This window comes from Nilaparvata lugens, chromosome 2 (genome assembly GCF_014356525.2).
Source record: "Nilaparvata lugens isolate BPH chromosome 2, ASM1435652v1, whole genome shotgun sequence".
NCBI lineage: Eukaryota > Metazoa > Arthropoda > Insecta > Hemiptera > Delphacidae > Nilaparvata > Nilaparvata lugens.
Window position 1 is genome coordinate 3610686 of NC_052505.1, and position 13345 is coordinate 3624030.

The window sequence follows — 13345 nt, forward strand, 5'->3', positions numbered from 1 at the left end:
GCAATTGAAATTTGATTGTTTTTCATTTGACTTGGTGTCAGGATCATTGGTTGATAAAGTGGTGAGAGGTCCGAGCTCGGACCAGGAGAGCGGCGGCGACCTGTCGTCGGTCGGCAGCAGTCCGATGATCGAGAAGCGGTCGTCTGCGGCTCTGTCGTCGCCCGTGATTCGCAAGGTGGCTCTCAGGCGCAGACGGGTCGATGCCGCCAATCTACCGCCAGGTAATTGCCACAAGTTATCGGGGTTATCAACGGTATAAGGTGATGGATTTTCAAGTGATGTCGTCGTTTTCAGGATATAAATTATTTTCATCATGTTCTAACACTGGAATGATGACTTGCAGATTATAACTATAGTGAGGTCCACGTTATAATGGCACTGGAGAAAGATGGAAGAAAAACGTTGCCGAACCTGTGTCTTGTCTATGCCTTCTATAGACTATAGCTAATACAGGCTCATTGATGTAATATTTACTGTACATTATTGTTTAAAATAGTAAATTATACTTTATTAAGACTGTGCAAAGGCTAAAAATAAATTTTCTACTTGTCATATTTTTTAAAGTTTTTTGATTTGTCTATCATCAAGCTATCGAAATGAAAAAGTTTTCTCAGAAAAATATTTTTTTTCGATCATTGCTTTTCGAGATATGAGCGCCTAAGTTCATATTTTTGGGACAGACATTTCAAATTCGGTAAGAGATAAATCCATGATATTCAGAGGATAAATTATTCATGGTATTGTTAATTCAATGAAACAAAAATGTTTTGAAAATATTAATTTTTGAGAAAGTTATTAAATTTACTAAAAATGACCAAAAAAAGTTATCTTTGGTCATTTTTGGTAAATTGAATAACTTGATCAAAAATTAATATTTTCAGGAGATTTTTGTTTTATTCAATCATCAATACCATGAAGAATACATCCACTAAATCTCATGGATTTATTTCTTACCGAATTTGAAATGTTCTGTCCCAAAAATTTGAGCTTTGAGCTCTCATATCTCAAAAATTAATAATCGGAAAAAAATGTTTTCCTGAGAAAACTTTTCCATTTTGATAGCTTGATAATATACAAATCGAAAAACTATGAAAAATATCACCAGTAGAAAGTTTATTTTCAGTCTTTGCACAGCCTTAAGCAAGAAGTTATATTTTTCAATGAACTTACTTGATTCAGATGAAATATTTTGTTAATTAATAATTTATTCTACATTGTTAAAAGACGATCTGGCAACAGAGCAAAGCGAGAAAGAGATTGCGCTATCAGCTTTGTTGAATGAAAGACAATGATACCAATACCATTGCTAATCAAACACTGCCATTATAACGTGGACCTCACGGTAATAGTTCTTTGGACAGTAGACCTCGCGCAGTTATGAACCACAGCCTCCTCTAGTACTGTCCATCAGAATAAATTCTGTCCTGGAGTGATCCGTGGTCTAATGGATAGAGTGCTTGCGTAGCAGCATAGATATCCCAGGTTCAAACCCTCTCAATACCAAAAGTTTTTTAACCAGATCACTCCCGTGTTATCGGATGGGCACGTTAAACTGTCGGTCCCGGCTGAAGCATGACAGTCGTAAGGCCCATTGACGGCTTAAATTATATATTCAGGCGGTGGGACCTTCCCGCAAGGGACTCCCCACCAACAAAAGCCATACGAATTTACTTTAATTCTGTCCTGTCGTGTCCGCAAGATATCGGTGTGAGAACATCTAATGGTGATCAAAAATGTTGATCAGGTTGGTGTATCGACAATGCTAATCATTGATCGAGCGAAGTGAGGTCTAAGATTCAAGTCGTCAGTTTTGCATTTCTCTTTATGTTTATATGTTGCGCATTTACGGCGAAACGCTGCAATAGATTTTCATGAAATTTGACAGGTATGTTCTTTATCGAATTGCGCGTCGATGTATATGTAACGTTTTTGGAATTTTGCATTTTAAGGATAATATAAAAGGAAAAGGAGTTTCCTTCATTTGTCAATATTACCATAAAATCAGCCTATAGAATTATTCTTGATAAATCAGCTGTCGAGTGGATTATTAATTGCATGCAATTACGCATGCAATTAATAACTCATAGTGACATAGTATTATTTCTCTCGACCTTTCTCTGCTTTCAACTCATTTGACCAGTTGACAGTATGTCTTGTAGGAAATTGGTTAGACAGACCGTCCTTATAAATACTACTAGTGAGGTTCTCGTTATAATGGCAGTGGAGAAAGATAGCAGAACAACGTTGCCGAACCTGTGACTTGTCAATGCCTTCTATAGACGGTTGCTGATACAGGTTTATTGATGTAATATTAACTGTTCATTCTCGTTTAAAATAATCAATTATATATATTTATTAAGCATGAAATTATATTTTCAATAATTGCATAATGAACTTACTTAATTAAAATGAAATATTTTGTTAATTTATTATTTATTCTACATTGTTAAAAGACGATCTGGCAACAGAGCAAAGCGAGAAAGAGATTGCGCTATCAGATTTGTTGAATGAAAAGACAATGATACCAATACCATTGCTAATCAAACACTGCCATTATAACGTGGACCTCACTATGGGTTGAATGCAGCTTGGCAAACACTCATGATATGTGCAGATACACATTATGTTTTTGCCAAGTTATGTTCAATTTAATAAATATAGTTTATAAGGATGGCAAAAATCGTCCAAAACTCGATGTATCTGTAACTGGTTCCAGGTGTTGGAATTTCGCAATTCCAGACTGACGTCTGTCTTTCTGCAGATATATGCTCGCGTCTACATTCTTCTCCGTCTGTTGCTGTGCAGGTTGGCCTTAAAGAATGAGGATATCTTGTGCAAAACATTTTTCGGTTTGGTGCTGTAATAGTATATTTCGCACCTAGGGCCGAAAATGAGACATTTCCGGCTCGAAATCGGTTTTTAAGTCCGAGGCCGTAGGCCGAGGACTAGAAAAGATTGAGAGTCGGAAATACATTTTGCCCGTGGTGCGAACGCTATTTTTCGCCACACAAAAAAAACAATATAATATATATGATATTAATTTTGTTTATCAGGCAGTTCCAAAAGCTAAACTGAAAGGTCATAGCTCTAGCAAATCTGAGGTAATCTAAATATCAGAAATTGTCCAAGTATTTATATATTTTCTTCATTTTCAGTGGATACAATTACAAATCATATTATTCAATTATGTTTTAATGTGGGAGGTTGAGTTTATACCTTTTTACTCTTTTAAATGGCACAATAAGATGATATGATTATGAATGTTTTGATTCTTGAATAATAAACACAAATAATTAAAAGTTTTTTGATAAGCTGTTTTAGCACACTTGAAATTTGGACAATCTGAATGTCAACAATGCTTGTTATCGTCGACTGCGGAAGTTGAGGTCAGAAGTCCTCTCCTACTCTGAAAATCGAATTTGAATAGTTTATAATATCTTATTTGTATTTCATTCATCCAAATAGAATGATAGTATCTTATTGCAAAATACTTTATTCAATTCTAGAAGCATAAACTGATTCCGTTTCATAAACTATTTTGTTCACATCAAATCAGAATCAGCTGATTTCAAGGTTATTTTACAGCCCTAGGGCCGTAAAAATTTTACCGGCCTGGTCGGAAATCAATCATTTTCGGCCCCCTTATGATGCACGAAAACGAGCTCATTACATCCAAGTGGGGCGAAAAACTTAATACATCATCCTTTTAAAAAGTAATGAACAATTCCTGTGTCATATTGGATTTTGCTCCCATTACTACACAACTATTGGTTTTGATGTCTGATTCATTCTGGTTTTATCAGGGCTTCCATAGTTACTATTTACCTACTCCATGGCGCTGCAACCCATCTAGGCACTACCTCCGTAAACAAAGCCGTAGTGCATTCGTGTGATGTCAGCACAGGTAGGGCTCCTACACCAATAAAAATTCGTTGATTTCAGCTGATCTATATCAGCTAGTGTTTTTATTGGGGTAGAAGCCCTACCTGTACTGACGTCACATGAATGCACTATGGATTTGCTTACGAAGGTAGTGATCTAGGGCCTTGGCCTCCTCTAGAATGCCTCTCCACTCCTCTCTGTCGGCAGCCTTGCGTCTCCATCCCCTAACGCCTATTTTCCGAAGATCATCTTCTACATCATCCAGTCAGCGCTTCCGTGGACGTCCTTCCAGCCTTCTTCCAACTGGGTTCTCTATGAAGACTCTTAACGGCTCTTGAATCGCTCATTCTTTGTGCATCACCTAACCAGCTCAAGCGTCTCACTTTGATCTCATGTACAATAAGGGTAACCGTCCTCTGGAACCGTATTCAACCGATCCGTTCGGCCGTTGGATCGGTCGAATCTGCCGGCCGTCAACACGGCCACCATATTCGGCTATTGGAACCGTTTCCGTCAGTCTAGTTCAGTAGTTGGCTGGTTGCCAGAAAGTGAAGTGGCAAGCTAGTTAGTAGGCAAAGTCATTCTTCTGTGTGTGTTTACTCACAAAGATAATTAAAAAAGATTTATAAAACATAACAAGTTCAAAAAAACAAAAACAGACAAGACTGTGAAACAATTTTGAGGTTAGGATGATGTTGTCTCAGCTCGACGTCGGACGGATAGAGCCGGAAAATCTCATTCAATTCGGATCGAAAACTTGATCGGCCGGAGACGGCCGTGCACGGACGTATGAACCTGTTGCAATAGACGAGCTTCTGTGGCCAATCATCTGATATTTGCCACCTGTGATTAACAACCTGTTTTCGACTTGCATTAGTTTGTTTATTCATTGTATCAGTTTATTTAATATTTTCTCAGTTCAATTTTGTCATCTCTAAATTAAAACATCTAATCATTCATCCAGTTTTATTTAACCTATTTTATCATAGGAAATCCACAAATCAAATTTCCTATACATCTATAGCTTTCTTTGTTGGGGGATCGTTCGGACGAGTTCGGTAGTTTTCGGCTGATGCTAGTTCGGACGAAATCGGTTCCAGTGGACGGCCCACCTAGGTGGTCAGGCAGCCCTTGATTCGAACAAAGTCTCCATTCTCCATCAATACATACTGGAACGTATATTCTTGTCAAAATCTTTCGTTCCCAGATACTCAGTATGTTATTATTATTGAACGAAAATCCTAATTAAATGCTGTAATTCACCACGAAGACTTGATGGATTGTATAATTCATGATATGAACAAATAAATGAAATTTTACAGATGGAAATAAATTGGAAGTTGCATTTGTTCAAATGCTAATTAATGAATAATTATTATTAAACGAAAATTCCAATTAAATGCTGTGAATCACCCCAAAGACTTCTGCTACTGCAAATATTGACAACAGGGTAAACAGCTAGATGGAAATTCGATGAGCGCTACTATTCAAAAATAGGGAATGACAAATAATATTTGAATAGTAGCGCTCATCGAATTTCCATCTAGCTGTTTACCCTGTTGTCAATATTTGCAGTAGCAGAAGTCTTCGGGGTGAATAATTACAGCATTTATTCTATAAATTAAATTAGTATCTATCATAATTTACATTTTTATTATGCATTTTGTATGTATCATTCATGTTTTGTAACTATGTAATTTAATTTGGATTTTCGTTTAATAATAATAAATAATTCATTAGCATTTGAATGATTGCATTATCTCAGTAATTTCCATGTGTACTCAGTAGGTCTTCATCTTTCTTTTTCAAAACCTAGGTTTCTGCCCCACAACTGGCTTTATAACTGTTCATAGATTTGTAGTGTATTTTCCCTGACAGGATTTTGGATCTTAAGTAGTGGCTAAGTGCATAATTACATCGATCTGCTGCAGCTATATTCTCTTTTACGTCAACTTCAACATCTATGTCATCTTCATCATCAACATTTATGTCATCTTCTGTGATAACAGAACCAAGATATTTGAAGTGTTCCATTCTTTCGAATTTTGCACTCTCTGTCGGCAATTTGCCGGGCTCTGCTGCTTGCCAGATACTTTGTCTTACTTAGTTACACATGAACGGTTTTTTGCCGGCCGGTTCTTTTGCCGTGCGAAGTATAAAATACACAGGAGGAAGGCATGGAGGACACACTTCAGCCGGCTGGCGAAAAACCGGATCCGAAATCAGTCGGTGGGACTCACGGCTATTCTCTACTTCGCCGGACGGCTTTTTCGCCGCCCGGCAGATAGGAGGGCATTGTTCATTTATGGAGATGAACACACGGTACGGCAAACAGCCGGCCGGCCCTGCCTCTACATCTACCACTTCTTCAGTCATTCATACGTAGTTCATCCCTCAAAGTGGTTGTGTTGTAGATTTGTTCAGAGTTGTCATGAGTGTAGATCTAGACATAGACTTATTAATAAGCCTAGTTAATGAAAACATTATGGAACAGATCTCTAGAAATTTATAAAGACAAAAACCCTACCAGAGACTGCTGGCGTCAAATTTGTTATTTAGAAAGAAAGAAAGAAATATTTATTGCCAAAATCATTAAACAAACTTTACAAAAGTGAAAAATATAAAAATTTTCATATACAATACATTGCAAAAACTTAAAATTAAAATATTTCCCATTTAAAAATCGATTATAATATTATCATTGGCGTTACCAGTAAAACTAAGTAGTTTGAGCGATGGCAACGAGTTATCAGTCGGCTATAATTAGTGGCTTGAGATTCAGTCGAAAATTGAAAAAAGAAACATATGGAATGTATGAAAAACTAGAGAAAAAAAAAAATAAAATTTCAATCCGAAAAGAAGAAGTACTAAGAGTGAAATACTAAGAGAGCAGAAAAACTAGAATGAATTCATAATAATTTAAAAACTCAAAAGAAAAAGAGATGATTCATGTAATTATTAATCTACAATTCACTGTACATATATAATCCATTTAATAACATAATGTAATTCATTTGTAGCATATATGCAATTCCTTTTGTAAGCAAAGAGAGAATTAGAAAAACAATACAATACAGTACACATGACACAAAAAATAAAACTTAAACTCAGAGAGAGAAAATTAATCTGGGAGTATAGCCCTACTAATAATAAATTCAGAGGAACTGAGGAAGACAGTATTATGTACATCAAATTAAAATATTTTAGGTATGATATCTTCTGTCTTTATCCAGCTTTCAATTTTTAATTTAAGTGCTTTTGTAGGTTTTCTTGCAATGAAATGTTCTGGCATAAAATTAATAAGCTTTTTTGTTGTATAGTTGAATTGTCTTCTGCATATAGTTAGATCTGTTCGAGGAACAAAGCATCTATTTACTGATCTAAAACTATAATTAGTTGAATGAGGTGTAAAAAGATGTATATGGTTACTGATATATTTAACAAGATGAATAAACACTATTTTAACGAGATTTTAACCTCACAAACTAAATTGATGGTTCTCTATTATTTCCAATCAATTCAATACAATTTCTAAAAACAATTATAAAACAAAGATATGATGATACATTTGAAATTATTTCTTAGTTATTGACAGTACTATTTCATAAACACGACTGAGAACTTGTAAGTACATATTTTGTGAAGAGCATAATTAATCGGTTATTATTGCTGCCTGTGAAGAGCATAATTAATCGGTTATTATTGCTGCCGTGTCCGGCGACTGTCGAACGGCAGTTGCCGTGTGTTCTGGTATTCAACCGGCGCCGGATCCGGCCAAACAGCCGGTCATACATTTCCAATGTATTTAATCATTCTCATCGAATTCATTCAATCTTGAAAATAATAAAAATGAGTACTCCTTACTCTAATGGCAATATAGATTATAGTATATGTTGTGAATTATAGATTATAGTATAGAAAGAGGTTGGTTATTCTAAAGTAATTGTAAATATTATCTTGTTTGAAGGTTCAGTTCTCAATCCTATCAGGTATACACTAATAAATTATGTAATTAATCCCTCTTTTAATAAATATTAGTTCTTAGTTGATTAAATATGACTATTAGCTCTGATGATACTATCAAAATTCAGTATAAATTTTATGAAATTTGGATGAAAAGAAGTTTTGGACTGTAGTCTGTTTCTTTGTCCTTAATTTGATTGTAAAGACAAAAACCCTACCAGAGACTGTTAGATCCCAATTTTAATTGTCAGCTGAGCTTTAGTGTTTACGAGTTTGTGTTTCTTGAATAGTTCCAAATTTTCTCAAATAACTCAATATTATTCGTTAAAAGTGGTAATTGAGTGGAATATTTCTAATTAATTTATCAATTTAAGCCATCTAAATTTAAAATTTATAGTTTTAATGTTTATTTTGGACCAAAATTTTATAAAAATTGTACACGTGAATTCTAACCTTATCTTGGACTTTGTCACCTATAAATTTGGAAGAAGAATAGCACAAGGACTAACTTATTATTTTATCTTTCAATGTTATTACATTTGTGTCATTTTCATTGTAAATAAATAAATAAATAAAATGATAAATAAATAATCCCTATATCTTTTTTTTACAACCAGCCGTCTTTTGGATGCAGTGAGTATTATTGAAAACATCTTATATTAAACTTATTTTGGAATACAATAATTTAATTGTATTTTCACAGTAAATTGAGCAATCATGAAGTTTTGACATTTATACTGTAATCTATTGAATAGCATAGAAATGCAATTGATGAATCAAGCTTGAATATTGTATTCATCTTTGAAATATTATGTTCTAAGTGGTCTAGTGTTCTGAATACTGGTGTGAAAACTTACACTTGAACAAATGCATAGCAATCAGTGCAATGAGGAAATCGTACTTGAAAACCTGAGGTAGGATGTTATGTGAACAACTCTACACCTCTTCTGAACAATTATGAAGATTTATTATTAAATCATTAAGAAATTTATTTTCTTTACTAATAAAATATAATTGACAATTTTATCCTAACAGAAATGATCTGTTAATATTACATCAGATATACCGGAATCAGTTATACTCTAAAGAAGGCAGATAATCATCAACACTGTTCTCATATCTTACTTGGCTGTCATTATAACTTGGGCCTCACTATAGCATATTTGTAGCAATTAGGGATGGGTATCGAAAGACAAAACATCGATGTTTTGAACATCGATGTTTTTTTCTCCTGAACTTTCACTGATAAGTGAAAAACATCGAACAGTGAACATCGATGTTTTTAAACATCGATGTTTTAAACATCGACGTGTTGCCATACATTTTACTGATGATACTACTACGTAGATTATTATTATCCTTAGAGTAACTCAGATAGTGAAATCAATTTCCTTTTTTATGTTCATGTAAAAGAAAGGGACAGAGCTTTTAAAAACTAGTTAACAATAAAGGAATATTATTGATTGGCAGCAACGAAACTGAAAGTTAATAAATTGTTTGTAGTTGTAGGTAATCAGACTTGACGTTAGCAACGGAGATTGTTATTTAATCGAATATAAAAAAGAAAATTCAATAATCTAAAATATTGTTTCAAAGATTTGAATATTTGTTTAGTATAAGAGAAATTAAGACGGTATTATTCTTTTGTCCAAATCTCGAAATACTTGAAAATACAAAAAAAAAACTTTAATTTCAAGTGATTACAATTTTATCTGGAGCTATTGTTTCAATATTTTAACTGTTTCTTACTGGAATTACAGCAATTATAGACTTGGTATTCAAGTAACAGTCTTCCAAACAATTGAAGTCAGGTTGTGACTAGAAAGATACATCAACTCTATTATAGTTCACAAGATTTGTCATCTTCATAGTTTAGTCAGAAATCTCTCGGCATATCCTCGAAGAATCTGTCTTAGAATTTCATCATAAACTAATTTTAGCAATCATTGTTACTTTTAATTGTTAATTTTAGCAATCATAATCGTATTCATTCAATACCTGATAGTTTTATTCAGGAAATGAGAATGAATAGAGGTGTTTTTTTTATGGATATCTACACTCCATACAATACGAGGACCTCTATTCCAGAGCTAGATTAATAATTGGTATTAAACGTATGTTGAGGAAAGCACTTGTAATAAGAAAAACTCTTTCTTCCTAAGAAACGAAAAATCCGACCTCTTATTCAATTCTAAATGGGTATATAACCTTGACAAGGGCCACAGTTATGTAAATCTTCAAGAGTATCCAACAGTCTCACATAAAAATACAGAGAGCCTGATTGAAAATTTCCTTTTTGTTGGGAAAAACATCGAATGACCGATGTCTAGGTAAAACCATCGATAAGTGAAAAACATCGAACATCAAACATCGATGTTAAAACATCTATGTTTGATGTTGAAACATCGATGTATCGATACCCATCCCTACTGTTAGTTAAAATAGCTGTGAATCTTCGTTGACGTCTATTCTGTTGTAAAGATCACAGAAAATAGAAACCACAAAAGTATAAACTACAAATTATAAGAAGTACTAGTTGTTCATTTCTTCCTGATCAGATTCAGTTGGCTATTTCCAGCCGTGATGCTCTGTTTAACAAGCCAAGCCACCCATGAATTCTGTGATAATCAACCTGAACAACTTGAATCTCTTCCGCTCTACTGACCCATAGTCTTTAAATTCCTCATTAAATTTCCAAATAAAATACATAAATTATATGAATTTTTCCTAACCAACTTTAATCTCATCTAATCTCTTATGCTCCACTGACCACTGTCTCAAAATTCGCCATTAAATTCCCGAATAAAATAAATTTATGAATTTTCCCTTACCAACTTTAAACTTATCCAATCTCTTCTGCTTAAATGACCCACAGTCTTTAAATTCGCCATTATATTCCCAAATAAAATAATTTTATGAATTTTTCCTTACCAACTTTAAACTAATCCAATCTCTTCTGTTAAAATGACCCATGGTCTTTAAACTCGCCAAACTGTATTTGTAGCTTCTATTCTTTTTACCACATATGTCTAATTAGAGAAGTGTTTTGGATAATTCCCATAGAAAACTCTTAGGGCTGGTTTCCGAGCTCGGGATCTATAAGTTCTGGACTTACAGAGTCTAGGACTAAAATAAGCGCTCGGGTTTAAATCGACTTTCTGAGTCACGATTTTATCTTCCAAACTCCGGGGCTCTCGACTTATTTGAGTCCAGGACTTTAATGTAGTAAATATGAGGGAAATTCACAATATTTTGATGTTATATTGTTGGCATTATAGCAAAACGAAAACAGCTGATAGCAGCGGGATGATTCAAATGAACATGCTCTTCAAACTATTTCGTGAAAATACGTTTCGATTTCTTTGTAGGTAGGCCTATTCAAAGCAAAACCTAACCTTTTGAAAGATGAATGAATAAACATTTCGTTTCACGTTATGCTATTACGGTATTGATAATTGATCCCATGGTATTTAGATGAAAATAAAATATACCGTGATTGATTTCTTCCTATATACCGTGATTGATCCTCCAGTGACTTTGGAATAAAAATTCCATTAGGCTATTGAGTTTGAAAACGTATTTGTTTAAAAAAAATGGAATAATAATTTATTATTTTTATATTAATATGTTGAATATGACATTGATTAATAACATTCAGATTGGGAATATAAATTCCAAGGCAATATTTTTGTATTATTTTTTCTTGAACATTTTTAGGTTATGTCACAATCGTTTTTTACGCATAATTTCTGATACAATTCTATAGCAAAATAAACTTGCAAACTATGAATTATGAATTTAGATAGACTAATCCAGATAAATTAGGTATTCCATGACATCCATTTGGCTTTTCATCTACTCCAAAACAATAACTGAATTGTATTGGCTCAGTTAAGTCTAGAACTTGGATTTAAACCCTACACCAGTCGAGGTTTTAAAATTACGCAGTTTTAAGTTCTGGACTTGACGATTTTTGATAAATCCTCGACTCAGAAAGAGGCGAGAATCTAATTCAAGTCCTGGACTTATAAGCTCTTCACTCAGAAAGCTAAATTATAAACTCCAGGGTCTAACGTGATCTCTAAACTCCAGAGTCTATTCAAGTCCTAGAATACGTGAACGCTGTGACCCGGAAAGCCAATTTTCTGACTCCAGAGTTTAAAGCCAGTTAGAGTCTAGAACTTGGCTAAATGCCGAACTCGGAAACCGACCCTTAATTTATCTCTTTAAACTCTTCCATTGAGCAATGCAGTTTTTTGCGAACACTTCAGAATTCAGGCATTATCTTTAGAAAAAGTACGGGCAAAATAACTCAGTACTGCAGTCTTTTGATAAGCCTTTCTTTCAGTAGTTTTTAATCTGATAAACTAAAAGTTGGCAATCATTTTCAAAGAGTTACAACTAACTCGACTAGTTAATTCAGCCGGATAGAGCCGGAAAATCCCATTTAAAACGGATCAAAAAATTGATCGGCCGGAGACGGCCGTGCACGGCCGTATGAACCTGTTGCAATGGACGAGCATCTATTCCTTTCTTTGTTGGGGGATCGTTCGGTCGCGTTCGGTAGTTTTCGGCCGATGCTAGTTCAGACGAAAACTGTTCTAATGGACGGCCCACCTAATGGACTGCCGATCCTCTGCCTTGTCAATGGCTTCTATAGACGGTAGCTGATACAGATCAGATACTGCCATTATAAGATGGACCTCACTATAGCATATTATCGAGCAGGTTGTTTTCTTTTCAACTTTTTCGTTACTCGGGTTGAGTGGAGTGTTTCCAGTTGGATGATTGTCCGTTATGAATTGCCATAACTGTCGCCACATTATTTATAAACCCACTATATTTTTGTCTGTGTTGTCACACTCAGACCAGTTTGACCTTGTCTGTCCCCTCTCCGCTTCATATTTTTTTTCTCTCTCTCTCTTTTGGTAGAGAGTTAGTGGGAAGAATACTTCGAATATTCTTTCCGAAGAATGGACATTGATATGTCCAAAGCTCCGCCAATTTATGTAGATGCATAACAATATTATCTATTTTATCTATATTTATTACAAATTGTTTTTTTCATATTATATACCGCTCAATAATTATTTTCTTAATTTATATTTTGTAAATTCATCTATAATTTTTCTGTATTGTAAGCTATTGTATATAAGTGTATAAGCCAGTATATATTGTAATTCACATAAATAAAGTAATCAATCAATCAATCAATCAATCAATCTCTCTCTCTCTCTCTCTATCTATCTATCTATCTATCTAGTGTTATGTTGTAGAGAGGACCTGGAGCCCTAACTCCGCCCTAATAAAGGCATATTATCAATCAATCCAATCTGCCCCTTTCAAGCAATTCCGACTTTCCTATTCTATAGTGAGTTCTACGTTATTATGGCAGTATTTGATTTACATTGGTGTTGCTATCCTAGTCTATCATTGGACAAAGCAGATAGCGCTGTCATTTTCTAGCTCTGCAACTTTGCCAGATCGTTTTAACAATGAA

General features: G+C 34.3%; 1 protein-coding gene across 7 annotated transcripts in view; it reads left to right on the plus strand.

Moving 5' to 3' along the window:
- Positions 1 to 13345, plus strand: part of LOC111055235 — a 208343-nt gene that overhangs the window by 78536 nt on the left and 116462 nt on the right. For all 7 annotated transcript variants that reach the window (XM_039420337.1, XM_039420336.1, XM_039420341.1 and 4 more), the window contains one exon: positions 42 to 221. In XM_039420337.1, the coding sequence (XP_039276271.1) occupies positions 42 to 221 (180 nt within the window). The remainder of the gene's footprint in view (positions 1 to 41; positions 222 to 13345) is intronic.